General features: G+C 48.6%; 12 protein-coding genes across 12 annotated transcripts; 9 read left to right on the top strand and 3 right to left on the bottom strand.

The window, feature by feature from the left end:
* Nucleotides 1-57: 57 nt before the first annotated feature.
* Nucleotides 58-1,890, top strand: HD556DRAFT_1238631 (uncharacterized protein; the record flags this gene model as incomplete). The annotated part of the gene is made up of 6 exons (XM_041297990.1): nt 58-211; nt 269-421; nt 483-848; nt 906-960; nt 1,009-1,345; nt 1,396-1,890. 6 exons carry the CDS (start codon nt 58-60, stop codon nt 1,888-1,890), a joined length of 1,560 nt encoding a protein of 519 aa, XP_041159434.1.
* A 69-nt stretch (nt 1,891-1,959) lies between these two features.
* Nucleotides 1,960-4,445, bottom strand: HD556DRAFT_1480038 (uncharacterized protein; the record flags this gene model as incomplete). Its single annotated transcript, XM_041308615.1, has 13 exons — nt 1,960-2,334; nt 2,395-2,695; nt 2,752-2,870; nt 2,921-3,021; nt 3,060-3,132; nt 3,189-3,389; nt 3,444-3,587; nt 3,640-3,735; nt 3,785-3,827; nt 3,879-3,942; nt 3,994-4,138; nt 4,191-4,220; nt 4,278-4,445. 13 exons carry the CDS (start codon nt 4,443-4,445, stop codon nt 2,218-2,220), a joined length of 1,602 nt encoding a protein of 533 aa, XP_041159433.1. The 3' UTR covers nt 1,960-2,217.
* Nucleotides 4,446-4,764: 319 nt separating this feature from the next.
* HD556DRAFT_526955 (mitochondrial ribosomal protein subunit L20-domain-containing protein) lies at nt 4,765-5,645 on the bottom strand. Its single transcript, XM_041310874.1, has 2 exons — nt 5,063-5,645; nt 4,765-4,990 (listed from the first exon to the last, which is right to left on the bottom strand). The coding sequence occupies exon 1, from the start codon at nt 5,607-5,609 to the stop codon at nt 5,064-5,066; it is 546 nt and encodes a 181-aa protein (XP_041159432.1). The 5' UTR covers nt 5,610-5,645; the 3' UTR covers nt 4,765-4,990; nt 5,063.
* Nucleotides 5,646-5,735: 90 nt separating this feature from the next.
* On the top strand, nt 5,736-6,842 carry HD556DRAFT_1480032 (UbiE/COQ5 methyltransferase; the record flags this gene model as incomplete). Its single annotated transcript, XM_041308614.1, has 3 exons — nt 5,736-6,174; nt 6,223-6,433; nt 6,482-6,842. 3 exons carry the CDS (start codon nt 5,736-5,738, stop codon nt 6,711-6,713), a joined length of 882 nt encoding a protein of 293 aa, XP_041159431.1. The 3' UTR covers nt 6,714-6,842.
* A 100-nt stretch (nt 6,843-6,942) lies between these two features.
* HD556DRAFT_1238568 (Cullin) lies at nt 6,943-9,602 on the top strand (the record flags this gene model as incomplete). The annotated part of the gene is made up of 8 exons (XM_041297983.1): nt 6,943-7,135; nt 7,200-7,279; nt 7,343-7,510; nt 7,573-8,448; nt 8,499-8,679; nt 8,732-9,204; nt 9,251-9,475; nt 9,525-9,602. The coding sequence occupies 8 exons, from the start codon at nt 6,943-6,945 to the stop codon at nt 9,600-9,602; spliced, it is 2,274 nt and encodes a 757-aa protein (XP_041159430.1).
* Nucleotides 9,603-10,019: 417 nt separating this feature from the next.
* HD556DRAFT_1238625 (histone acetylation protein-domain-containing protein) lies at nt 10,020-11,570 on the top strand (the record flags this gene model as incomplete). Its single annotated transcript, XM_041297988.1, has 1 exon — nt 10,020-11,570. One exon carries the CDS (start codon nt 10,020-10,022, stop codon nt 11,568-11,570), a length of 1,551 nt encoding a protein of 516 aa, XP_041159429.1.
* Nucleotides 11,571-12,484: 914 nt separating this feature from the next.
* HD556DRAFT_1443972 (uncharacterized protein) lies at nt 12,485-14,559 on the top strand (the record flags this gene model as incomplete). Its single annotated transcript, XM_041306710.1, has 2 exons — nt 12,485-12,711; nt 12,759-14,559. The coding sequence occupies 2 exons, from the start codon at nt 12,485-12,487 to the stop codon at nt 14,557-14,559; spliced, it is 2,028 nt and encodes a 675-aa protein (XP_041159428.1).
* Nucleotides 14,560-15,513: 954 nt separating this feature from the next.
* On the top strand, nt 15,514-16,546 carry HD556DRAFT_1443971 (glutathione S-transferase; the record flags this gene model as incomplete). Its single annotated transcript, XM_041306709.1, has 7 exons — nt 15,514-15,641; nt 15,694-15,931; nt 15,987-16,017; nt 16,067-16,117; nt 16,173-16,293; nt 16,370-16,427; nt 16,487-16,546. The coding sequence occupies 7 exons, from the start codon at nt 15,514-15,516 to the stop codon at nt 16,544-16,546; spliced, it is 687 nt and encodes a 228-aa protein (XP_041159427.1).
* Nucleotides 16,547-17,426: 880 nt separating this feature from the next.
* Nucleotides 17,427-19,210, top strand: HD556DRAFT_1480007 (major facilitator superfamily domain-containing protein; the record flags this gene model as incomplete). The annotated part of the gene is made up of 7 exons (XM_041308613.1): nt 17,427-17,606; nt 17,672-17,737; nt 17,806-17,966; nt 18,016-18,150; nt 18,204-18,360; nt 18,410-18,908; nt 18,963-19,210. Coding segments are annotated over 7 exons (1,446 nt in total), but the record flags the coding sequence as incomplete, so codon positions are not given.
* A 918-nt stretch (nt 19,211-20,128) lies between these two features.
* On the bottom strand, nt 20,129-20,647 carry HD556DRAFT_1443969 (uncharacterized protein; the record flags this gene model as incomplete). Its single annotated transcript, XM_041306708.1, has 1 exon — nt 20,129-20,647. The coding sequence occupies one exon, from the start codon at nt 20,645-20,647 to the stop codon at nt 20,129-20,131; it is 519 nt and encodes a 172-aa protein (XP_041159425.1).
* Nucleotides 20,648-21,163: 516 nt separating this feature from the next.
* On the top strand, nt 21,164-21,784 carry HD556DRAFT_1238460 (uncharacterized protein; the record flags this gene model as incomplete). Its single annotated transcript, XM_041297975.1, has 1 exon — nt 21,164-21,784. A coding segment is annotated over one exon (621 nt), but the record flags the coding sequence as incomplete, so codon positions are not given.
* Nucleotides 21,785-21,950: 166 nt separating this feature from the next.
* On the top strand, nt 21,951-23,689 carry HD556DRAFT_1238580 (uncharacterized protein; the record flags this gene model as incomplete). The annotated part of the gene is made up of 4 exons (XM_041297985.1): nt 21,951-22,191; nt 22,249-22,389; nt 22,736-22,893; nt 22,955-23,689. The coding sequence occupies 4 exons, from the start codon at nt 21,951-21,953 to the stop codon at nt 23,687-23,689; spliced, it is 1,275 nt and encodes a 424-aa protein (XP_041159423.1).
* Nucleotides 23,690-23,915: the final 226 nt, after the last annotated feature.

The following is a 23,915-nucleotide window of genomic DNA, read 5'->3' as shown; positions in this document are numbered from 1 at the left end:
GCCGTTTAAGATGTACGTGTCAGGAGCAAGTGTGAATTTGAGCACGTGAGATGGCCTATGGCTACTCTTCTGTTTACAGTCACGACATCAAACACCTCAACTAGCTCAGGGGAATCATCTACGGAAAATTCATGGTGCCAGAGTAACTGGGTCTTGAATCGTGAAGGATGTTGTATAAGGACTGCAGAAGGCAAAGGAAGAGGTGTTTATGGTGAGCAATCTCGTATAGATCTTATAATAAAAGTTGAAGAAAAATGGCGGTTCGCAGCATCTCGCATTATACCACCCCAGACCGTGATCGAAGTTAGCCCTGTCCTTCTTTTCACCAGAACTGAGTACAATGACTATGGGAGACATACGATCCTGGACCATTATGTATATAAATGGCGAGATGGACGAATGGCTCTCGCCCTTGGGCTCGGTGAGATTTGTTCTGCACATCATCATTGTTAACTCAATGGAGACACGGTGGTACTGCTTAGGCTCCATTTTCAATCATTCCAGCCATCCAAATGTGTCATACACGATCGATCCCGCCCATCAGTGTATCAGATACACGTCTACAAGGACAATCAACCCCGAGGAAGAGATGTGTATCTTCTACGGCCAAAACCTCTGGTTTGATCCTGTGGGCACTACAGAAAATTTGGAACCTCAAGTCTATCTCGACCAGAGTGACCAGTCCGAATTTCTCGACATTCTAGCCATCGATATTGAAGTGGTTGAGGTTGAACCATGGGACACTAGCGGTGACCCGCACGATATCCTGGAAGGCGAGGCTCTTCCTTTCATTTGGAAGAAGCTCCAAATAGATGAAGAAGAGGAGTCGATGGAAGATATCAGGACAAGTATGTCCTCCCAATGTACCTTTTGAAATTTGAGAGCGTACTCATCACACCATTTAGTGCAAGCCTGGGCGGTTGACATCTCGAACTCGAAATACATAGCGACAATGTTAAAGTGAGGTTATTCGCTCCGATGTCCCCAACCAACACTCAAAGCTACTAGATGGCTGAAACAGTCGGGCCTCGAGAGCGATACTCTATCACATCTCAAACGCATCAGGAAAAGAGACAGTATCTCTACGCTCCTGCTCAGCGTCTCGTCCTCTGTTCCTTTACTTCCTACGAACATTGATATCGGAGATCCCTATCAGATTTCTGTCCCCTGCAATCCCGCTTTAACACAAACATCACTTATCTTAAAAAATACGTTGTGGCCTACTGTATACGCACCACGGCGAAAATGGGAACCCGAGAAATGGTCTATTGCTAAAGTTCAATGGGCTCGTGATGCCATCAATCACATTTTACGAAATACTGCTGAGACAGCGTCAAGTGACGAGGTTGGTTAATTAGAAGTCTGGGATGAGAAGGTATACTCACAGTCTCTCAGCTTCCGGTCGTTGCATACGTGCCTAAGCCCTTCGAAGACGAAGCTCTATTGTCTCGGTCATTTACAGCCAAAGACACGCGTATATCCACTGGGCATCCTTTGCGCCATGCTGCAATGAACATCATTCGAAACGTAGCCGATTGGCGTGCACAAACGACCCCCGCCGATCTTCTATCTGACCCCCTAAAGCCCGCTACTTCCCCTTCCAACGGCAGCCTTGGAATCTCAGACACATCGTCCAACGGCGTAAATTACCTGCTAACTGGGCTTACGCTCTTCATAACTCACGAACCGTGCATCATGTGCAGCATGGCACTGCTGCATTCGCGCGTCAAAGAGGTTTTCTACATTGTCCCCATGCCACAGACAGGAGGATGCGGTGGATCTGCATGTCTGCCTGCGCTCAAGGGTGTTAACCACCGCTACAGCATTGCACACTGGAGACAAAAAGAAGGCAACGCCCCGGCACATATCGATGAGCAGATAGATGCATAACGATCGGATAGATGTATAATGAAACAGTCATCTCCTCCCACTCACTAGTCACATATCACACATGATTCCATCAAACCCCATTAACAGTCTTACATAGATGCTACCGGTCATCCAAATGATTCTTTTAACTCCTTCTATTCAAATAATTAACAATACATACATACACACTGCCCGGTGGAGGACGATGAATGGGACATAAGGAGAGCAATAGCATGCAAGTGACAAAAGCCGAGAATAGAAACATTCCGTCGCCCTCCCGCATTCTCCGTCGCCCGTCCTGACAGTCTCAGACTTCTGTCTTAACTCCATCCCCTTGACTATTCCCAACTAAAGTCGCGTAAACGAACGCAGCTGCAACGCAGATGGCTGCCACATCTTGTCATGAATGAGTCCCAAAAGATCGGAATCGGGGAGTGTACGCAGATAAGCATTATCGTCCAATTTCTGGAGTATAAAGATCAGCATCGAATTTCTAATCAGGCGTGGGTATCGTTCCCTCCTTACATCTTTTTGGGCTTGTCTAATAACGGCAAATGCGACCTGGGCGCTGATATCCCTGATGCGCGCAAGGCGAGGATATACAAGCTCGGCCGCCTTCTCTTCCTCGGTCAAGGAGTTGGCAAGTGAGATGGCTGCCTGTTCAATCATAGCATCCGATACGTGCCGAGTTCGGGAGAGGATCGCACCGAGGCCGATACCGGGGAAGATGTACATGTTGTTTCCTTGGCCAGGCTCGTACACGACACCATTATGAGACAATGGCTTGTACGGGCTGCCTGACGCGAAGATGACCTGTCCATCGGACCTTTACAGGCGAGGATCATCAACATCGACTATACTGCGGGGGTTCTGTTAACTTACCATTCGATGGCGTCCTGGTAGTCCAGTTCGCATAGCGCGACGGGATTCGACAAAGGAAAGATGATGGGACGGGAGTTCAGCGCACACATCGCCTTAACGACTTTCTCGGTGAATGCATTCTAGAACGAAGTGAGGTTATGCAAAACACAACTATCACTGGAAGGCGTACTCTGATGGTGCTCAGGCCGAGCAAGGCGGTGGGCTTCACGTGGTTGATGATGTCAACGAGGTCAGTGAGCGCAGGGCCATCGTAATCAGTGCGCGCGAAGACTGTAATTGCAGTTTAGTTCGTAGAAAACGACACAAACATATCTTCGTACACTTCTTGTGCTCTTGAAGACCTTTGCGGTTGGCAGTAATAAGACCTTTCGAATCAACAGTCTAACAGGCTTATTGAGTGACAAATTCAAATGCCCTTCGAATGTGGCTTGGCTCACGTAGATTCGAGACCTTGCCTCTTCGGGACTCAGACCAGACAAGGTAAAGAAGGACAATAATTGCTTGGCAACACCGATACCTGCAGAACCGGCTCCGAGGAACAGGATTTTGTGATCTGATGGCGGCAGCCCGGAAGCGGCAGAAGACAAACGAGCGGCATTTGTGAAACCTGACAAGATCACGGATCCAGTGCCTTGGATCTGCACAGGGGTCAGCATGAAAACAGAGTGAAAGCTGGAATGTGATTGACTGACATCATCATTGAAAACACGATATTGATGGCGATACCGTTCAAGGTATTTGAACGCGTTGTCCGTTGAGAAGTCTTCGAATTGTACTAGTAGGGTGGGGAAGACTTCTTTCATGGCCTCCATGAACTCGTCCATGAATTCGTCCATCTTCAATACACATGTGAATATATGGACGTGCATATGATAGCAGGGGACTTACTTCCGCGCCCAACGGGCGTGGGCGGCGAACGCCGATGTAGAGAGGATCGTCGAGGTAACGTTGTGTATTGGTACCTAAATCCAGGCAAATCGGGACCTGGCCAGAGTCAATTGGGCGCAGGTTAATATGAAAAGCATGGACTTACGGTAGATGACGGTTTGATGCCGGCACCAGCGATGTAGAGGTCCCTGCGTAGTTATGTTCGTTGAAGGATTCTCTGGAAAAGCGTAAACACTCACAACTTCCCAAGACTGATGGGCAGACCGTTTGCCCCAAGATCGCCCAAACCGAGAATACGAGAGCCTGATGATTTGATCAGGAAGATACATAACATGGAGCATCAATTTAGCCTACCATCGGTAACGACGGCTATACGGCCATCGTTGAAATTTGGCCAGGTGGCCAAAACGTCACGAATGCGACCCTTGTCTTCAATGGAGACATAAAGACCCTCGGGTCGCCTCCATATATGGGAGTAGTTGACACAAGCTTCTCCAACCTTCGAAGAGCACTTCTTAAGTATGGTCACACGACCTGGTGAAGCACCTTACAGTTGGTGTATACAAGATGGGAATCATTTCCTGAGTAATTCAAAACATCTCAGTCCCGGTTTTACACGAGACGACGAGCAGGCTTACTTGCATGTTCTCAAGCAAAATGTCATAGAACAGGTTAGAGTCACGCCCTTTGAGGCCATTTAGGTAGATGTATTTTTCAATACTAAGCTGTTTGGAACGCATTTGGTTGAGAGAGCGCTGACGGTGATCAGTTTGGGCAAAATGGGGAGGAAAACGAGTTGACGCCATGGTATGAAAATTGGATGCGAGAGAACGTGCTGGGCGGTTGAACGCAGGAGCCAGTGTAGCTTTATAGGAAGAGCAAGTGGCACGACACAGCATTCAGATACTGTAACAAAGTTCTCGGTACAAGGTGGTACGAGAGGAGGAAGTTCACGAAGCTGTGAGTCCAGACCCCCCACGTCTTCAGAGTCTATAAAAAGGGCTTGAACAGGATTCGGGGAAATATGTACCTTCGCCGTTTCGGCAAAAAATTTACATCAGGCTAGTATTAAAAACGATGGATTAATGTAATTGGACCACGGAGGAAACACCAGAGCTAGCGCGTTGGCATGAAAATCGACTCATTTGACCATGCAGGCCCATGGAGAGAAGTGGAACGATAGTTGAGTCGTGCTCCCGATTTAGAAAGAGTGACAAGAGTCGGAAGGACGGAAAATTACGGAACGGGTTGTCGCGTCGGCGAAGTAAAGTAGGATCAATTGCGTCGGTAACGTAACAGGCAAAATCCATCTACACAGGCTACGACTCTAGTTACGCTGATGAACCCAGTGCTAGTCAGTCGTGCACAAATCATTAGAGGCCTGAGAAACGGACCAAGAAGATATAGCCATGGTGCTCCGTACCTCACCAGAACTCGCGGCGTTTCTGCTTAATAGCAACAAAGGTAGCCTTCTTCTCTCCCCACTGCCCCCTTACAGTCTCATGCTCCGCCTCCATCTTCCTTGCAAACTCCTTCCGTTTGGGCCTCGGGAGGGCAGCAATCTTGGACACAAAGTTTGGCGTGCATTTGAACAGTTTTGCAAGTTTAGCACGGCTGTGTTTTTCTGGATTAGACAGCCTCAACTTTCGTAGTTGCTCAATGTCTTTATCAGACATTCGTAATGGTGCAGCATTGTAAGCCGAAGGCCGCAAGAAAGGTGGCATGGGTGCATGTTTATTAGATGGTGTCGGAGATTTGAGCAACGGAGAAGCAGGAGCTAAAGTTGTTGAATGAGGTGAAGGTACTGTTGGGGGAGGTCGATGAATGAATGTCAAGTTCTCGTCCTTGAGTGTTTTGGCAGCAACGTTGGGAGCATTCAGTAATGGATCTGGAAAACGTGCTGGAGGCTTTTCTGCAATGCGAGTAGCATAACCACGAGTGAACCAAAGAGATAACCGTGGCTTTAGCATTTGAGTTGTCCGCAGGAGTGTTCAACGTTCAGCCTGGTCAGTCAAGTCAAGCAAAACATTGACGCTTACATAATATTCCCATCCCTATAGCGGACGTGTTGTCTGCTCCAAAAGTTCATTCGAGTTATGCAGGTAACAAGGTCAATACCTCGCAAGCTGTCAGCATGCCGCCTGATTCATAATCATCATATCCTTCGTTCATCAGGTCCTGCTGGCCGGACGACTTCGTTTGGCTTCAGGACAGTTCCAGAGGAGTCGAAGGAATCCCTCGTGAAGGGTGTTTTCGACTCTGTTGCGTCCAAGTATGACTTGATGAATGATGCAAGCTCCCTCGGTGTGCACAGGCTGTGGAAAGACTCTTTTGTAGATACTCTCAAACCAGGTCGCAAAGGTCCCCTTCGGTGTATAGACGTTGCAGGAGGAACAGGCGACATTGCTCTCCGTATCTTGGATCATGCAAGGGAGAACTATGCGGACAGAGAGACGACCGTGGACATCGTGGACATCAACGCGCAGATGCTGAAGGAGGGATTCATGAGGTTCAAAAAGACAATGTATCACAATAGTGAGCTTACCGTGCCTGTCCTATACTCTACTTCATGACATCTGCCAGCACCTCAGGTTTCATTCCATGAGGCAAATGCACAAGAGCTGACTGCTTCTCAGTTCAAGAATGATTCATACGACCTCTACACAATTGCATTTGGCATCCGCAACTGCACGTCTGTCCCCGCTGTGTTAAGCGAGGCTTACCGCGTTCTCAAGCCTGGTGCTACCTTCGCGTGTCTTGAATTCAGCAAGGTTAATAACTCGCTCCTGAGCACGTAAGTGATTTTCATTTCATTACTATCTCATTTTAATTTAGTCTGTAGACTATACGACCAATACTCATTCACGGTCATCCCACTGCTTGGAACCATTCTAGCTGGTGACCGTAATTCATACCAGTATTTGGTGGAATCTATACGCAAATTCCCAAGCCAGCCCGACTTTGCGCAGATGATCAGAGATGCAGGGTTCTCCACAGGAGGTGATTTTGATGGTGGCGCATGGACAGAACTCTGGGGAGGCATTGCCTCGATACACACAGGAGTGAAGATTTAGCAATAACATAATTTTCATTCTCGTACTACGATTCTAATACCCACCGTCTGTCTCACTTTCTTTTTGTTTTGTGTGAGTTGTTGCAAACAATATTTGTGCAAAGCACGCGAGGTAGCGCCACCAGTGTGACAGCCGCGCCTCAGCGTGCGTACTCACAAGTCACGACAGCTGTCCTTCACAAACGATCATCATGTCATCAACAACAACGTCCGCCAATGTTTCTCATCCAATGCCACCTGCGAGTGCAGATCTTGCAACAACATGGGCTTTTCTTGAGGAGGGAGTGGACCACATCATGACCAAGCTCCAGACTGGCGTCTCATATTCCAAGTACATGAGCCTCTACACTGTGGCTTACAATTATTGCACGTCCTCGCGCATGCATAATACCACTACCGATACTGTTGGTCAGGGAAGTCGAAGTGAGTGTCATAGGAAGCAATGTCTTTCCTGTAGTGATAAGACCACAGTCTGACTCCTCAACAGCAGGGGCTAACCTGATGGGCTCGGATCTGTACAACAATCTCATTCGGTATTTCATCACCCATCTCAAGCTTCTCAAGGATGTAGGTTGACTCCCTTTCCCTGATATCATGCGCGATCAAACATAATTCTTATCCGTCCTATAGCAATCCGATTCCCTCCAAGATGAAGCTCTCCTACGATATTACGCCAGTGAATGGGACAGATACACGACAGGTGCTAACTACATCAATCGACTATTCACGTACCTCAATCGCCACTGGGTGAAGCGAGAAAGGGATGAAGGTCGGAAGGGTGTATATCCTGTATACACCGTGCGCCACCCCTTTTCTTCACGCTGTCACACTGATCCTCATACACACATTACCTCTCACAGCTCGCGCTCGTGCAATGGAAATCGAATTTCTTCCTCCATGTCCAGAGCAAGCACACAAAGCTTGCTGGTGCCATCCTCCGATTGATCGAGCGCCAAAGAAATGGCGAGACGATCGATCAAGGCCTTGTGAAAAAAGTGGTTGACTCATTCGTTTCGCTTGGTCTTGACGAGTCAGACATCAACAAGGCATCGCTTGATGTATACAGGGAGCACCTGGAGACACCGTTCCTTGACGCAACGGAGAAGTATTACGAGCAGGAATCCGAGGCATTTCTCGCAGAGAGCAGTGTATCTGACTATCTGAAAAAAGCCGAAGAGCGCCTGAAGGAGGAAGAGGACCGTGTCGACCGATACCTAAACACTGACACACGGAAACAGCTCGTCAGCAAGTGCGAGCATGTGCTGATCCGTCAGCACTCTGACCTCATGTGGGAGAGCTTCCAAAGCTTGCTCGATTTTGACAAAGACGAAGACCTGCAGAGGATGTATGCATTATTATCGCGCATACCCGAAGGCCTGGAGCCTTTGAGAAAGAAATTTGAGGAACATGTGAAGAAGGCTGGTCTGGCTGCTGTTGCGAAACTCTTGGGCGAAGGATCAGAGGGTGCAGATTCGTTGGATCCCAAGGCATACGTTGATGCACTGCTTGAGGTTCATCGCAAGAACTCGGACACCGTCACGAGGAGCTTCAGGGGAGAAGCTGGCTTTGTTGCGTCGCTCGATAAGGCATGCAGAGAGTTTGTCAATCGCAATTCTGCAACGGGTTCGTCGACGACAAAGTCGCCAGAATTGCTCGCGAAGCACGCGGACATGTTGCTTCGCAAAAACAACAAGATGGCTGAGGAGGAGGACCTTGAAGGTGCTCTGAACCGCGTGGTAAGTACCTCGCTCGATGATTTTCACTGATGTCTCATTCGTGTATGTAGATGGTACTTTTCAAGTACATCGAGGACAAGGACGTCTTCCAGACGTTCTATGCTACCAAATTGTCCAAGCGCCTGATTCACGGCGTATCTGCATCCGACGAGAGCGAGGCGAGCATGATCTCCAAGTTGAAGGAAGCTTGTGGTTTCGAGTACACCAACAAGTTACAGAGAATGTTCACCGGTATGTTCCATACCCCACACACCACCTTGCGGCCGCTTATTTTTTTCTATAGACATGAGTCTCAGTAAAGACCTAACTGATCAGTTCAAGGAGCGAATGGCGAATCACGAGGACATGGACATCAACTTCTCCATCATGGTTCTCGGCACGAACTTCTGGCCACTCAGTGCACCGAACAACGATTTCATCATTCCTCCTGAAATTCTTCCTACGTACGATCGCTTCTCCAAGTACTATCAGACGAAGCACTCCGGCCGCAAACTAACATGGTTGTGGAATTACTCGAAGAACGAGCTGAGGACGAATTACCTCAATCAGAAGTACATCTTGATGACCAGTTCTTATCAAATGTCCGTTCTCCTGCAGTATAACAAACATGACACGTTATCACTGGAGGAGTTGATTACTGCCACGGCTATCAGCAAGGACATCTTGACTCAGGTGCTGACGCTTTTGGTGAAGGCCAAAGTTCTTATCAACGAGGAGACCGATCAATATGATTTGAACCCCAGTATGGCTTACCCCGTTTCGCATTACGTTTGGGACTAATACACTTTGGTTAGACTTCAAGTCTAAGAAGATCCGTGTCAACTTGAATCAGCCAATCAAGGCTGAGGTGAAAGCGGAGTCCTCGGAGGTACTCAAAACTGTTGATGAGGACCGTAAATATGTGATCCAGGCCACTATCGTTCGAATCATGAAGGCACGCAAGACGATGAAGAACCAGCCTTTGATTCAGGAGGTGATTTCTCAGATTTCGCAACGATTCGCCCCCAAGATTCCCGATATCAAGAAGGTAGGATTCCTTGTTTCTTCGCTTAACGTCCACTTATCTGTGGTCCCAGGCAATTGATACACTATTGGAGAAGGAATATATTGAGCGCGTCGATGGTACGAGAGACACATTTGCATACGTGGCATGATTCTAGCCTTTATCAAGCCAACTCCTTGTATCATACATTCCTTCTTGTAATATCATGCATTGCCCTCAGAAGATCAAGTAGATGTTCTCTTCCTTTTGCTTCCTCTTTACATGCTCTCGGGAGCGAAACTTTGAAGGGGCATAGTCTACGATCTGTGATTGATCTAGCTATGACAACATCAGTACTAGTGGCAGTTGAGTGGAGCTGTGAGGCGTGTGTGATTACAGGGCAGTGGTTCTCCGTTTCGATACACAGGACGGTGGAGCAGCACCATAGCCCCGAGTTGATCTCCTCCTTGGTTCGGCCCAACGTTAACCTTGACCGGTCTGACCCCTACCTGGGGCACTCACCGACCTATTCGGGTTCCTTGTTCTTGTGCCGCTGAGCAGAAATCGCATATTCCCACGTATCGCAGTCATGACTTTGCGGGACGCGCTCCTAGCAGGCCTCAACAGCCTACCAGGAACTCGTGAGTTCCATCTTCATGTCCTGGTCTCATCACCCAGAAAGCACGGCAACCTTTTCCCGTTTGCGAATCCGCGACCAAGGTCGTACTTGCAAGATATTTTGATTCTGCTTTCCGAGCAAACCACACCAGACTCTTCTTCCGTGTTCGTCTCTGCAATCGAAGCATGCGTGTATAACATCCCTACGACGTCCTGTGCGATATTGTATGTCTCAAAAGTGGACTCTACCGGACAAGCAACCGCACCATCTCCCACTCCAGCTCTTGTTCGTGCACTCCTGCTGTTCTACGCAGACCCTGCCACGCGTCCCATCTCCGTTAACCATCTATGGATTCACGTCTTTGCGAGAGCACAGAATCAATATCTATTCCCAAACTCTTCAGAATACCCGAACAAGCGCCCCCTAAGCGATATCAAGCTCTGTGCTTGGTGGAAACGCCAATTCAGCACTGTCGTAGGCGAGTTGGCGTCTCGCGTGGGAGATACATGCCGCACCAAACTGTATTACATCTTACCCGGTCTCAGCGAGTTTGAAGCTCATCACTCGTTGGAGCGGGTATACCCATCGACTGGTTCGTGCAGTTGGACATACGGTCACCCTTATTCGCAGGACGAAATCTCCCTACCATGTCCTTGTCCTTCGGGAGGCGATTCGCCTCGTCATCTTGGGCAATGTATACCGTCATTTGATGATGACCCTAAATCTCGATTTATCGATGAGATTGCGTACACGACGGATGCGGATGGGGTGAGGTCCCCAGAGCGAAAACGCGCAAGAGCGGATACGTTAAAGACGCACGAAGAAGACACCTCGTCAGCCGACGCTTCAGAAAAGAAGGAAGGTCGGAGTAAAAAAGAGGACCAGACGCTTAAAGAAGTCAAGAAGGTGTCTGTGGAAGAATTCTGGGAGCGGATGTCGTTCCGACAGGAATGTATTGCAGGGGCGGTCACCGGGTTTTTCGTGATTGCTGTCTCTGGTACCAGCAGACCGGCTTCGACAGTCACTGCGAGTGAAGTGTCACCACTTGCACCCCAAGCAGGGCAGGTTTCGTCACAGATGAACAAACGTGTGTTGACGTCACTATTGACTGCTCACGAATTTCCATCTGTGGAAAAGGCGGTGTGGTCGACTAAAGTGATTGAAGATTCCATACGAGGGTTGTGCGATGGACTCAAGTCGAATCCTCTTCCGCTTGTCATAGCAGACAGATCGGGGCGACAAACGCCTGAGCCTGAGCCTATTCGGAGCACTCTAGCACCTCCACAGACGCCCCCACCTCGTCTCGTGAATGGAAAGAGACCGATGGTCGACATATCTCCCAATCCATTTCCGGAGCCAGTTGCTTCTCTGGAAACATACCACTCGTACATATATGGTACGATTGCGGTCAAAAATTGCCCACCGCCGATGAAGGAACACGGGGAAGCCACAAGCGCTGGTAACGGCAGACCTCCAATAATCACGGTGTTGACAGCGAGGAAGAAGCGGACGAAATCATAAAGAGATGCGCGGTGAATAACGTCTATCAGATTTGAAATTTGCTTCTGGGAGGCTACCGCGTTTACGTCGCTTGGTTTTTGAGGTTTCACTGGCTTGTTCGAGGATGTAGTTGAGCGTCGCGGGTACCCATTTATGGATTGAAATGAGATGTCAACGCCTGTGATGGAGTGATCGGATCTTGGACCGTGTACCTTCATGGGGGAGGATGGTTACGGGGGGGGGATTGGGTCTGATGGGTGAATTTGAATTTTGATCTAGGTTTGGGTTCTGTGGAAGATTCTCGACGAGTTCAGGTGTTAAAAAGTGAGATTGGTTTTCGGGTTAAATGAACTCGCTTACGGTGTTCTTGTAGTAAGTACCGCTGTTTTTAGAAGGCTGGAGGTTATTGTGTGGAAGCAAAGGGTACCCACGAGTGTTACGGTATAATATAGTTCTACACGTGCAATGGGGGCAGCTAGCAGGGTATCAGCTACGCCCTTGCCTATCGGTTGCGAAGGAAAGCCCCGAGTGTAGTTCACCTATAGAATGACTGTGTGATTATAGGTCTCCATAAGCCTCGAGGCCTTAACATCGGATGGCCGAGACATCGGATAATGATTTACTATCAAGTTGACCGAAAGCCGAGTTGCAGTGTTTTGCATAGTGTTGCACAGGTGATAGTTGATGATTACTACTATGATCATCTTTAGCTGTGCTTACCATTCGACTTAATTAAAAAGCCTCTATCATGATCTCGCCATTGGAACGGTCTCAATTACGCGAATAAGTCGAATCTTCTTGTGGAAGCTAACACCAACCTGCAATTCATTTTTGGTTCATCTCTTCAATTCCAATTGAATTCATCATTCGGTTCCGTTTCAACCACAACGACAACAACGACCACCACAACGACACCGACAACGATTACCACGACCATGTCCGTCAATCACGCTCCACAGTCTCTACCCTCCTTCGCCCAGGCATTTAGCACCTCTTCTCTTAGTTCAATCCCAAATTCTAATAACGCGTTACCACCAATTCAACCAAGAACTCATCATACAATTTCTCCATCAAGGCAACCTAGCGTAGAACAATTAAGAAACTCAAGGAAACGTTCAAGAGAAGACGTAGCAATCCGTCGTGATAGTACAGATGACTCTGGGTATGTCCTCGTCCTATTTTCAATCCCATTCTCAATCAAAATCTTAGCCGTCAGTCACCCAGAGTCCTTAGAATCAAGGAGGAAGATGACCTTGATGATAGTATCATCGATTCTCCTTCCCCTCCTCAAATCACTTCTCCTACTGTCATTCCACCGTCACCAAAGAAACGACGGGTGACTGTGAGTGGTACCACACTCCCTCCCTCAACCACCCCTTCCTCCTCTGAAATTTCACATTCAACCCCAATAACTCCCGTGGTCATATCAATACCAACAGTAGAAGACGTTCACCCGAGGTCTACCATAAAACAACAGCAGCTCATCGAACAGCGCAGACCAAGTTTCGCTGCTCCCCCCGCTCCGTGTCCCATGCTCCCAGCTGCTATTAATAATGGTACTTCTTCTTCTTCTTCCCCCCCGGACGGTTCCTTGGCAGCATCAAAGCTAAGTCTCCCAAGGTTGGGTAGGCGTAGTCCCAATACAGCCACCCGTTCAGGTGGAAATACTCTGGTATCTGGCAGTCGTGCGACTGTTCAATCACAGCCACTCACCCCTCCTCCTATGATTGTCCCAAGTCAGCAACCGCTCTCTCTCACCGCAACCCAAAATCAACCCGAGATACCTCTGAAAAGCCCTCCTTCAAACTCCCTACCACCTCCCCCTATTAGTTTCGCACGTCGTCGCGCAGCTCAGTCCGGTGGTCGCAAAAGAAAACCCGCTGATATTGTCATCAGCCCTCGTGGGATTAACTCTTCTGATCCGCTCGCACCTGTCATACAAAGCGCCCCTCCAGTCCCAGAATTCGGTCGGTTCCCCATGGCTTTACCACGACTTCCAACCGCTCTAAGCGGAAACCAGACCACGCGAAGAGTAGCCACCAACGTTCCTCCAACACCTACCCGATTTGGCTTGCAGCACACGATAGGTCCCTCGGTGAGCGCACCCAAGACGGCGACTACAAGATCTCCCCCTGCTATACCAATCGCCAGTTCATTAGTCCCGCCCACACCTCGCGCCCTTCAACACCCCGGTTACTCAGGAGATAAATCTGCATTTCTAGCGCCTTTCGAAGTCTTTTACGACGCGCTCAACGATTCGAAGCAGATGAAAAACTGGCTGTCTGAGCAGCTTCAAAAATCAAACGCGCTCCTCCAATCTCTGCAGAAGGTAGATGCGGTGGTCGAGGAGTTGGTGGAGAAACGGACGCGGTCGATGCAGGAGGAGATGCAGGGTATGCGTCAGCGCTTGGATTTGTTGGAGGAGGCACTTCGTGCAGTGCGTGCGGATTCGGCGCGGAATCAAAGTACGAGCGGCGGCGGTGTTGGATATCCGCAGTCAAAGTTCCAACAAAATGGAACGACGAGTTCGGGTTCGGAACCATCTTCGTCATACAGATTCCCAACCACTGGCACTGAGCAACGCAGACGAGCGTCGCCGCTTAGCTGGGGCACCGATAAAGACCGGGATCGCGCCGCGTCTCGTTCTCCTGATACAGACCGTGACCGCAGGATGTCGTCCTCCGTCGCACGATTAGACGCCCCGCGTCTCGACCAGGGCCAGTCGCAATCGCAACCCCAATCCCAAACACCGTATTCGCCATTTGCTCCTTCATCCAGTCGCGGTGGGCCTGTCGTGCCTGCGGCTAATCCAAAAGGCACACCGCCGCTACGATCTCAGGCTGTACCTGGGCCTGAGCGTCCAAATACGCTTCGCCAACCACAAACAGATGGGGCGCGGCCACCGGGTAGGATGTATTACTCGGGCTCGGGGGTGTTCAATGGTGGTGGTGGGAGCGGGAGCGGGGAGACGGCGAGGGGCGAGAGCCATAAAAATGCGGAGGAGCGCTGATTTTTATTTGCGTTCTGTTGATTTCATGCCATGTCAGTGGGATGTTACGATGCCAATCACTGCTTTGCTCGACGTGCCATGCGTCCCAGCGCTTTCCTCGATGCTATCAAGACACAATCTTTGCTCTCTGCTCTGCCCTATCCGCTCGGACGTTCTGCATGACCGCATTTCAATTGTGCGACGATCTTGGACCATGTTATGTCACTGTTTATCTCATCTCCTGGTTTATCGCATGCACGCGTTCTCATCTAGTTACAGTACAGCCGCTTTCGAGTTCTGTTCTCTTTTCGCATATTTTGTCTAGCCCTTTTCATACTCCGTTTGTTGATGGGCTGATGCGGGTGAGTCATCATGATGGCTATCGTATTTCTAGTATCATATCGTATACATGCTCCTCTCCCTCTTACCTTTCTCATTTTCCATTCTCTTTTTCGTTCTCACTTTTCATCAGGTCTCCCGTTATATATGTGTACTTATAGCTATAGTTCTTTTTTTTTCGCGGTAGAAATTCAGGTTTACACGTTTTAAAAAAAATTTCTAGTTCCCACTGGTTCTTCTCCCGTTCCAAGATTGAAGTTTTCAACTCAGAATTTGTTCCGAACAGTGTCGAGCGGTGCTCGGCTCTATTGACGTTGTTCCAAAATTCTTCTGAGCAAACTCTCTTAGATCGCTCGGATCGGCAAGATACGCCTGAAGAAGCTTAAGACCGGGTCCAGTTCTTGATAGAGAAGTCAAGAAGTCCGCGAATTATGTAGAGGGCAAATTATTGTGTCCAGTTGCTGACTGATGCGGTTGAACCATAAATTTATATGTCAGCAACAACACCCGTCGGTCATACGGATCAGGTCATCCGTACTCGAACATGGCGTCACTCCATACCCCTAGAAAGCAATGCAAGTCGCCTTTAACCGTCTCAGCTCAGTAGCAAGGTCACTATCAACCACCCCTCGTAATATGTCTACTGTACATACGTCCAAGCCCAAGCCTTTTGTTCTATACACCGCTGGAACTCCAAACGGACGCAAAGTTAGTGTTTTTCTCGAAGAACTTAGAGCAGTTTATGGAGAAAAGGTCGATTATGAGTGAGTGCCCCCTCTTCTCCTGGGACGATATCCCAAATTTTGACTCTGACAGCGTCCAGAAAATAAACATCTCACGCAACGACCAAAAAGAGCCCTGGTTCATCAAGTTGAACCCAAACGGGCGAATCCCAGTGCTCGTCGACCGCGCGCGGGAAGATTTCGTCGTGTTTGAGACAGCTGCTATTTTGCTGTATCTCGAACAGCATTATGATCCGGAGAGGAAGCTTGGGTTTGACCCTGTGTCGCAGCCGAATGAGTACAGCGAGATGCTTCATTGGATGTTCTGGGCGGTGAGTATTCCGTGGCAGCTGGTGGGATCGAGTACTGATGACTCGGTGGTTGCAGCATGGAGGCGTTGGTCCTATGCAGGGCCAAGGTCTGTAAATTCGAACTTGGTATTGAAGTTTTGAGTTGACGCAGTGCAGCGAATCATTTCAATAGGTTTGCGCCCGAGGACATTCCCTATGCAAAGAAGCGTGAGTTGTTTCTGTTGATTAGTGTCTCATATGCGCCTAACGATGACGACATCAGGCTATATCCTGGAAACGAAGCGCCTCTATGGCGTGATGGAGATCCGCCTCACAGACCGTGATTATCTCGCTGGGCCCGGCCGGGGCGTCTATAGCGCTGCAGATATCAACGTTTTCCCATGGTTGGTACCATCTTTGTTCGGTTTCCCTTGCGAAGACGTCTTTCTGATGTTCTCACTCTGGTTCTATTGTATTCAGGATTAATGTTCATCAATTCGCGGGTATCGAATCTCTTGATGAGTGGCCGAGCCTCGAGGTGGGCGCTCGAACGTGTTTTGTTTTGTGTGTCTTGTTTCTAAAGTTTGATCGGTTTAGATGTGGCTTGGTCGTATCAATGCGCGTAAAGCTGTCCAGGATGGCCTTGCTATTCCGTAATGGACTCGTAGCACTGAGTCTGGAATCTAGCATAAGCGTGATCTCTTCTCGCATTTGTATTTTTGCAGTTATTGCAAGATGGTACTTATTGGTTTTGACGTGTCAGCAGGTGAAGACGAGCACCCAGATTTGGCTTTCTCCTCGTTCTATTTGACGCGCCCGATACTGTGTAAAGCTTAAGAGTTAATGGCGACGTAATACCACCGCATTTGCATCGGACCGTCTTTCTTGGATCTCACACTACGGGATGTACGGTAACACCACGCTAAACAGTGTAAGCATAGGCGGTTTTTGGAAGTCAATTAACTGATCGAACTCCACAGTGTAAGAAAGCAAAATACCCGCGGGACAGATGCCATTTCTCTTCATTTGAACATTTGGACTAGTAAACATCCCTGACACGATTGCATCCAATCCTCGTGATATGATTCTTATAAATATAGTCGGCACAAATATTCCAGAATGGAAATCACCCGTCGCTTGGCTTGCGAATTTCAATATCTTCGCTGGCCCTTGGGTAGTCTCAAGTGCAACGTATGGAATCGCTTTTCAATCGTTTGCATATTTTTTGTGTCTATCACTCATGCTTTTGCCAAACACGAGTTCTGGAGATGCTTTCCATGCTTATCGAGAGTCGACTTGAAACTATATTGCTTGCTCTGTTAGCCTCTCTAACAGCGTTTTCATTCGTAACTCGGATGACTCGCACCGGTTTACTCCACCCTCAGGTATGTTACTTGACAAATCGACTCTACGTTTACATACGTATATCTGATAGCTGACTAGTATATCGACGATGGGCAGGCTATAAATACAGACGAGGTTCGTATAATCAAATCAAGGGAGTTCACTGGATATCTTCCCTCTCACTAACCAACCCACCAGAATGGATACCTCTAATTCTCATGAAATTATGATAAATGAGACAACGCCTCTGGTACCTGCCAAGGGCTCGAAAAAACCTAAAACGCCCCTTCCAAAGCTTCAGATAGGCCTACTTATAACGCTGCAACTTGCGGAGCCCATCGCTTCGACATCTATATTCCCGTACATCAATCAGGTATGGTTTCGCAATCACGATGCTTCTCTTCGATGCACACCTTTGATACTGTTTTGCTCTCTTAGCTGATCAGAGAACTTGGAATCACTGGGGGCGACGATGCGGCTGTAGGATATTATGCTGGAATCATTGTAAGTGCCAGGATTACCTTTTGCGAATTGCTTGTGAGAATGGTTCGCTCATCGAATGTGATTGGCAGGACTCTCTGTTTTTCGTCGGACAGGCACTGACGGTGCTGAAGTGGGCTCGGCTGTCTGACCGCATTGGGCGCAAGCCGGTATTAGTCATCGGACTATTAGGAACATGCATTTCGATGCTATGTTTCGGCCTTTCGACGAACTTCTGGAGCCTTGTTGTTAGGTATGTCTTCACCCGAAGGAAATATACATCTCTAACATGGTTTTTCCAGCCGTTGCATGTGCGGTTTTCTCAATGGCAACGTTGTGGTAATGAAGACTATGATGGGAGAATTGACGGACTCCACAAATATGGCTCAGGGATTTGCCCTGATCCCGATTGTCTGGTGCATCGGAGGCTTTGTTGGGTGAGTAAGGTCGTTGACGACGGAGATGGTAAATAATGAGTTCGACATGTCAGTCCATTAATGGGAGGAACACTCGCGCGACCGCAGGATCATTGGCCGGCATTGTTCTCCGGTTCGTTCTGGAGAAATTACCCATACTTTTTGCCTTGTGGGGTGGCAGCCTGTCTGCTAGTCCTGGCCCTTGTCATGATGACAATCTTCTTGGAAGAAGTAAGTTCTGGATCTCTACCATATCGCACACATCACTCACGATCAGTAGACATTATCGACCAAGCGTCGGCCGAAGTTCACTTCAACTACGGTCAGCGTTTCAAGTAGCCCCGACAGAGAATTACTTGTTAAAAGCTCGATGGCAAACATGCCCTTGCGATCTCTCCTTACGCGTTCCGTTGTCATTCCGATGACAAACTACGCCATGCTCTCCTTCCTTGACGTTTCTTTTAGGGTTCTTTTGCCGCTGTTCTTGTCGACACCTACTTACCTTGGCGGTCTTGGATTTGATCCTGCTACTATTGGCTTGTGGATGGCGTTGGTTGGGATCACGGATGGTGTATTTCAGGCATTCTTCTTTGCCAGAATCACCGATTGGATTGGTCCAAAGCGTCTGTTCTCTGTTTCAGTGTGGTGCTACCCACCACTCGTGGCTATGTTTCCGATAATGTCGTGGATTTTACGTGCAAGGGGTGAAGTCGATTATACAATCACGTTTGCCTTGCTTTTCCTCATATGTATAGAAGTCATATGGGATATGGGATATGGTGCGTGTTGCAATGAAACCGTCTCGTCATTGCAAGCAGCTCACTTCGTTACAGGAGCTGTTTTCATGTTTATCACAGCCTCTGCTCCCACAAACAATGTCCTTGGCGCTATCAATGGCCTCGGCCAAACCTCTGCGGCGGTAGCTCGTGCCATTGGTCCCGCCTTGGCGACTTCGCTCTTTGCTGTATCGAAGGAACACAACCTTCTAGGAGGAAATGCAGTGTATATCGTCTTGATTGTGTTGTCCGGTGGATTGAGATGGCTGGCATATCAGTTGCCGGATGAAGTACCAGATAGGGATGAGTGACGGGCGATTCACAAAAGGAGTCGATATCTGTCGTAGGATTCGTGTTGATCTCTGCAGGTATTTGTTGATGAGTTGTTAGATATCAAGGTAGGCAGATGCCTGAGCATATCAAAATTTGATCTTTGGATCTTGTTTCAAGCATTCTATGTTCACCAAGGCGAACTGTGCACTGCGTGTGAGACTGGGACGTGACGTGACTGTCGAATTTGTCATGCGTTACATGAGGGAGGCCAGTTCTTGTGACTATCTCAATCTCTGTCTTGTTTCGCAAAATAAACAAAGACTTGATTAATAAGCTGGCTTCAGTAAGGACAGTGTGTAGGAAACAAAGGAGTGACTAAGGCTGAGGATAAGGCTAAAACTGGGTATAACATTTGGGTACTGTCACGAGTACCTCACACGAATCATAATTCTTTTCTGAACTCTAAGTCTTTTAAGTGCTCTGAGAAGGTGCCTGTACCCAATAATGTATTTACGGTTGAAGATGCACCTGTGGTTGCGTCTATTGTAGAATTAACAAACGAGCACATGGTAGAGTCATGTGACTTATCGGAATATGCCGGACTAAACTTTAGAAAAATTGGTCATGGCAAGGGGGGGGCTCGCCGCAGGCGAGCCGAAAAGATTCCAAGGGTTCGCAGGGGGTCCGACTTCCGAAGCCGGAAAACGATCCCAGGGAGTCTGGCATCTGGCGTCCTGTGTCCTATGAGAATGATCGTCCTCGGTCAACTCAGGGAGTCAGTTTCAACGTTTCGACGGAGAGCAGCCATTGGCCCGGTCCCATTATTCTAAAGGCCATATCTCCAAGGTGAGAACTCTGAACTTGGTTTATCTTTTGTATTTGCAGTACATACTGACATTGAATAGTTACATGATAGCTTTACAAACGCCGCTTACTCGCTACTCGCCAATTCAATCATTTTCTTCCTCTTTGGGTTCCGTCTTGGCCTTGGCCTTCTCTGGCCTCTCGTACAAGTCCTCCGAGTCTGAATCTTCTTCCTCTTTGGGTTCCATCTCGGCCTTGGCCTTCTCTGGCCTCTCGTACAAGTCCTCCGAGTCTGAATCTTCTCGCAGCCTCTGATTCCTCAGTTGTTGGATCTCGACTTTAGCTGACTCCATGGCAGCAATGCGCATGGCCCTCACCACCTTCTGCGTGTCTTTGTAGCTACTCACATTTTTGTAGATGTCTTGAATAACGGTGGGCTGAAAGCCCGAGCGGGTCGCAAAGGAGTTGATCTGGTCGTCGAATCCGACTTGCACGAAGCGCGCAATGTCTGTGGGATGAATCTGGATGTCTGGCCGAACTCTGACAGTGTCGTAGCTGCCGGTGAACACATCAAGCACTTTCTCTGCGTTTGTATGTGTGCTAGTATGTGTGTTAGCTCTCCCTGCAGTAGACTTGCAGGAGGGAATATGGATGTGCGGGGCCATTGAGTATTGAACTACTGTGTAACTAGTAATTAGTATTTCCCTGAATTTACGCGATCGGTGTGCACTCCAATAATGGTGTGGTGAATTCGGAATTTCAACCCACCAATCAGAAGTTCAGACAATATTCTTTCAACGGCAGTAGCTCGTGTGCAGAAAATATATGTATAGCGGGGATCACGTCAAGACGCTATAGCGTGGTAGTTGTCAAAGGTCAAAGAGGACTCAGAACCCCCTAAAACACGTCTGTGGCTCCACCTCCACCAGTACTACACCTTCACAGGACATGTCAGTATTCGAGCCTAAAGTAGTCCTCAACCTCCTCAAAAACTCGGCGGCCATCTCGCCTATCGATAAAAATGCCTTTGAGAAAAGCTGGACTGTAAACGTAAGTTTTTCTTTTGGCCGTCAGAGACGTCGTCATTGACTCGTCAAATGACGGATTAAACACAGGTTGAAAAACGAGTCAACATATGGAAAGAGTCCCGTAACCATAAGAACCACCCACGTCCAGAGTTTCAGTTGAGGTGGGAGGCCGAGGTCGTCGAATACGTGCAGTGCCTATGGGAGAAGAGTCGACCTCGATCAAAGAAAATCGAGCCTACACATAAGTTAGGCCTCAATATCCCATTGCTCGGGCCTCGATTCGTGCCCCCGTCTTACATACATATTCAAAAGCGCTCGGGACTCGGACATCAAGACATCGAGCCAGTAACACAGTACATCAAACCCTTCAATGTCATTCACCCGTTCTACTACCCACAGCTTGCCACCTGTCCTCGATGCGGCTCTGACAAGGAGACCACCTGGGAAGGGTGGACAAGCACGGGGCCGCGCAAACTCCACGGACTTATCTGCGAAGAGACAGCACTCGGTGCCCAACTCCAATGCAATACATGCAAGGAATCAACAAAGATGAAGAAGGCAACCGACAAGAACATACCTGGAGATGTCGAAGATGTCCAAGCGCATCAACCAGCCAACTTGGAGGGCTACTGTTTTGCAACGACGAGCGCTGCATACTGGAGTTCATGGGAGCACTGGCGGATTCCTCGTGAGTTTCGTGCATTAGATGTCTGGAGCATCCACTCACCAAACGAACAGGCAACATCCCAATCTTTTTCTATCGCTGTGCCCTAACGCGTGATCTCTTCGATTTGCTGGTGGAGATGTGCCCATCAACAACCTCTGCAGGGCTGGAAGAAAGAGTCAGACGTGAGTGCATGCAGTCTTTCTTTTTAGAAAGACACTCTTACCGTATTCGGTGTGCCGCAAAGAGCTCCACCTGTTGGAACACAAGCGGCGAATGCTTGAATACCTTGAAGTGTTTCAGATACAGCCCACCTGCAATGCAAATAGCAGACTTACCGACTATTTCTCTGGTAGTAAGAGCGCTGTGAAGACACTCCAGGCATTCTCAAGCGCCAGCGACCCGCTTGCATATGCTGACAAATCGATTTCGGGTGAGATTATCACAGAAGTCTTCCTAGACTTCTGCGCACGCACAAGGCAAAAGGAGAGTGGAGAATACCTGAAGACTTTATCAGGTTAGTTTACAGAAAGACTCGTGTGACCAACGAACCTTTAATTCTCCAACCTGGCAGCCATATGCGGCTCACTCGACAACACGTTCAAAGCAGCAAGTAAGGCCACACTTACCGACAAGGATCGCCAGAAGTCTAGGGAGCTGAAAGGCGGGATATTGAGTGTTTTGAATGAGGACAATCAGATCATTTCATGGGTAAGTTTTGACAATGACTCACCTAAGCTTTTCACTGACATATTCGTTCCATATGTAGCGCTTTTGCCAGACGCGCACGAACGCAGAGATAACTGAACTCCTTCAAGGTCTTAAGCACCGCCACGACATTCTAAACGTCCCCCAGCCAAAGATGATGGTCGCCGATAATTGCTGCCAAGTTCGAAATGCAGTGACCTCTGCAATGCCGGAGACGGATTCAAAACTCGATGTTTGGCACTTTAGTGCGAGGTGAATGCCATGCATCTACTTTTACTTAGTTTCTACTTACTCAATGTGCACTTGAAGATACATCGCTGTCATGCTCCAATCGAGCAAAAGTCCTTATCGAGGCACTGTCGCTGCTGACATCACAGGCGCCATTCTCAAGACACATGCCGAGAAAGGTCAGCCTGCGCAATACTGGGACCGAGCAGAGCAGGAACGGAGGCTTATGGTGGCATTCAGCAAATGGGCAGACAAAGGTGTTTGGTCAGCTGCAGCGCAGAAAGTAAGTTTCATTTTTCGCTAAGTACCACTGTAATCGATCGCTACTGACAATAATGACTCAGGTTCACCAAGAACAGTTGAAACATGTCTGCAAAGGGTGCCTCGAGCGCAGCGTCCAAGGCATCAGAGCTGATGGGAGTCGCATTGAGGGATCCCACAAAGGGTGGAATTCCCTTCAGCGAGCACAGCCAAGCGGTGTGACGATGCTCGCTGCCCTCGGCCATGATTTTGTCCTCCGTCGCAACGTGCGAGTGGCTTTCAGCAGGCCTGAACTCACGCCATTCCTCAAGTTCGCCAATGGTTCACATCACCTCCGACTCTGTGACTACATAGCGAGGCTTCACAACACGCTCCAGCAAAAAACTACTGACTCTCAGCTGCAGCTTCTTCCTGAGCTTGGTGACATCGACTCAGGCAAGACTTTTGGGTTAGTTATGTCAGATCATGTAGCGACATTCGGTGGTCTTTTGATCAAGGAGGAGAACGTTGAGAAGGGCCTACTTGACTCCTTTGATTCGTCTGTTGACCCCACCACAGGTGAGGAAGTCGACCTTGCGTTTCTTGCCAGTCGGAATGTCATCATCAACGAGTGGCAAATCGACCCCGCCCTTCTTACGCTCCCAGCTGAAACTTCAAGACCAATGGTAAGTAACAACACTTCCATTCAACCCCCCCATATCTCATTTTTTTCGCGCAGAAACCTCCAGCACCAAAGAGAAAGGCTGTCTGCATCTCGTTGGACTCGGACAATGAAGGGGATGCCAGCAGCGGCACCATCAAAAAACTACGAACCTTAGCATTGCCCAGCACAGAAGTTCCTAGCATGGCCCCAGGTACTGGACGACTCGATGCGTATTTTCCTTCTGTGCAAGACCATCAACGGTGCAGCACACGAAAGCTTCCTCCCGAATTCTTGCAGGATCGCCCAGTGGTTGCCAGCACTGCTATCACACCCGACCAACATTACACGCGAAAACTTCCTCCTGAATTCTCACAGGATTGCCAGGTGATTCCTGGGGCTAC

Source organism: Suillus plorans, assembly GCF_016647745.1.
Source record: "Suillus plorans strain S12 chromosome Unknown HD556scaffold_33, whole genome shotgun sequence".
In the NCBI taxonomy this organism is placed as follows: domain Eukaryota; kingdom Fungi; phylum Basidiomycota; class Agaricomycetes; order Boletales; family Suillaceae; genus Suillus; species Suillus plorans.
Note: the sequence above shows the minus strand (reverse complement) of the source record. Positions and strands in the feature narration are given on the sequence as shown.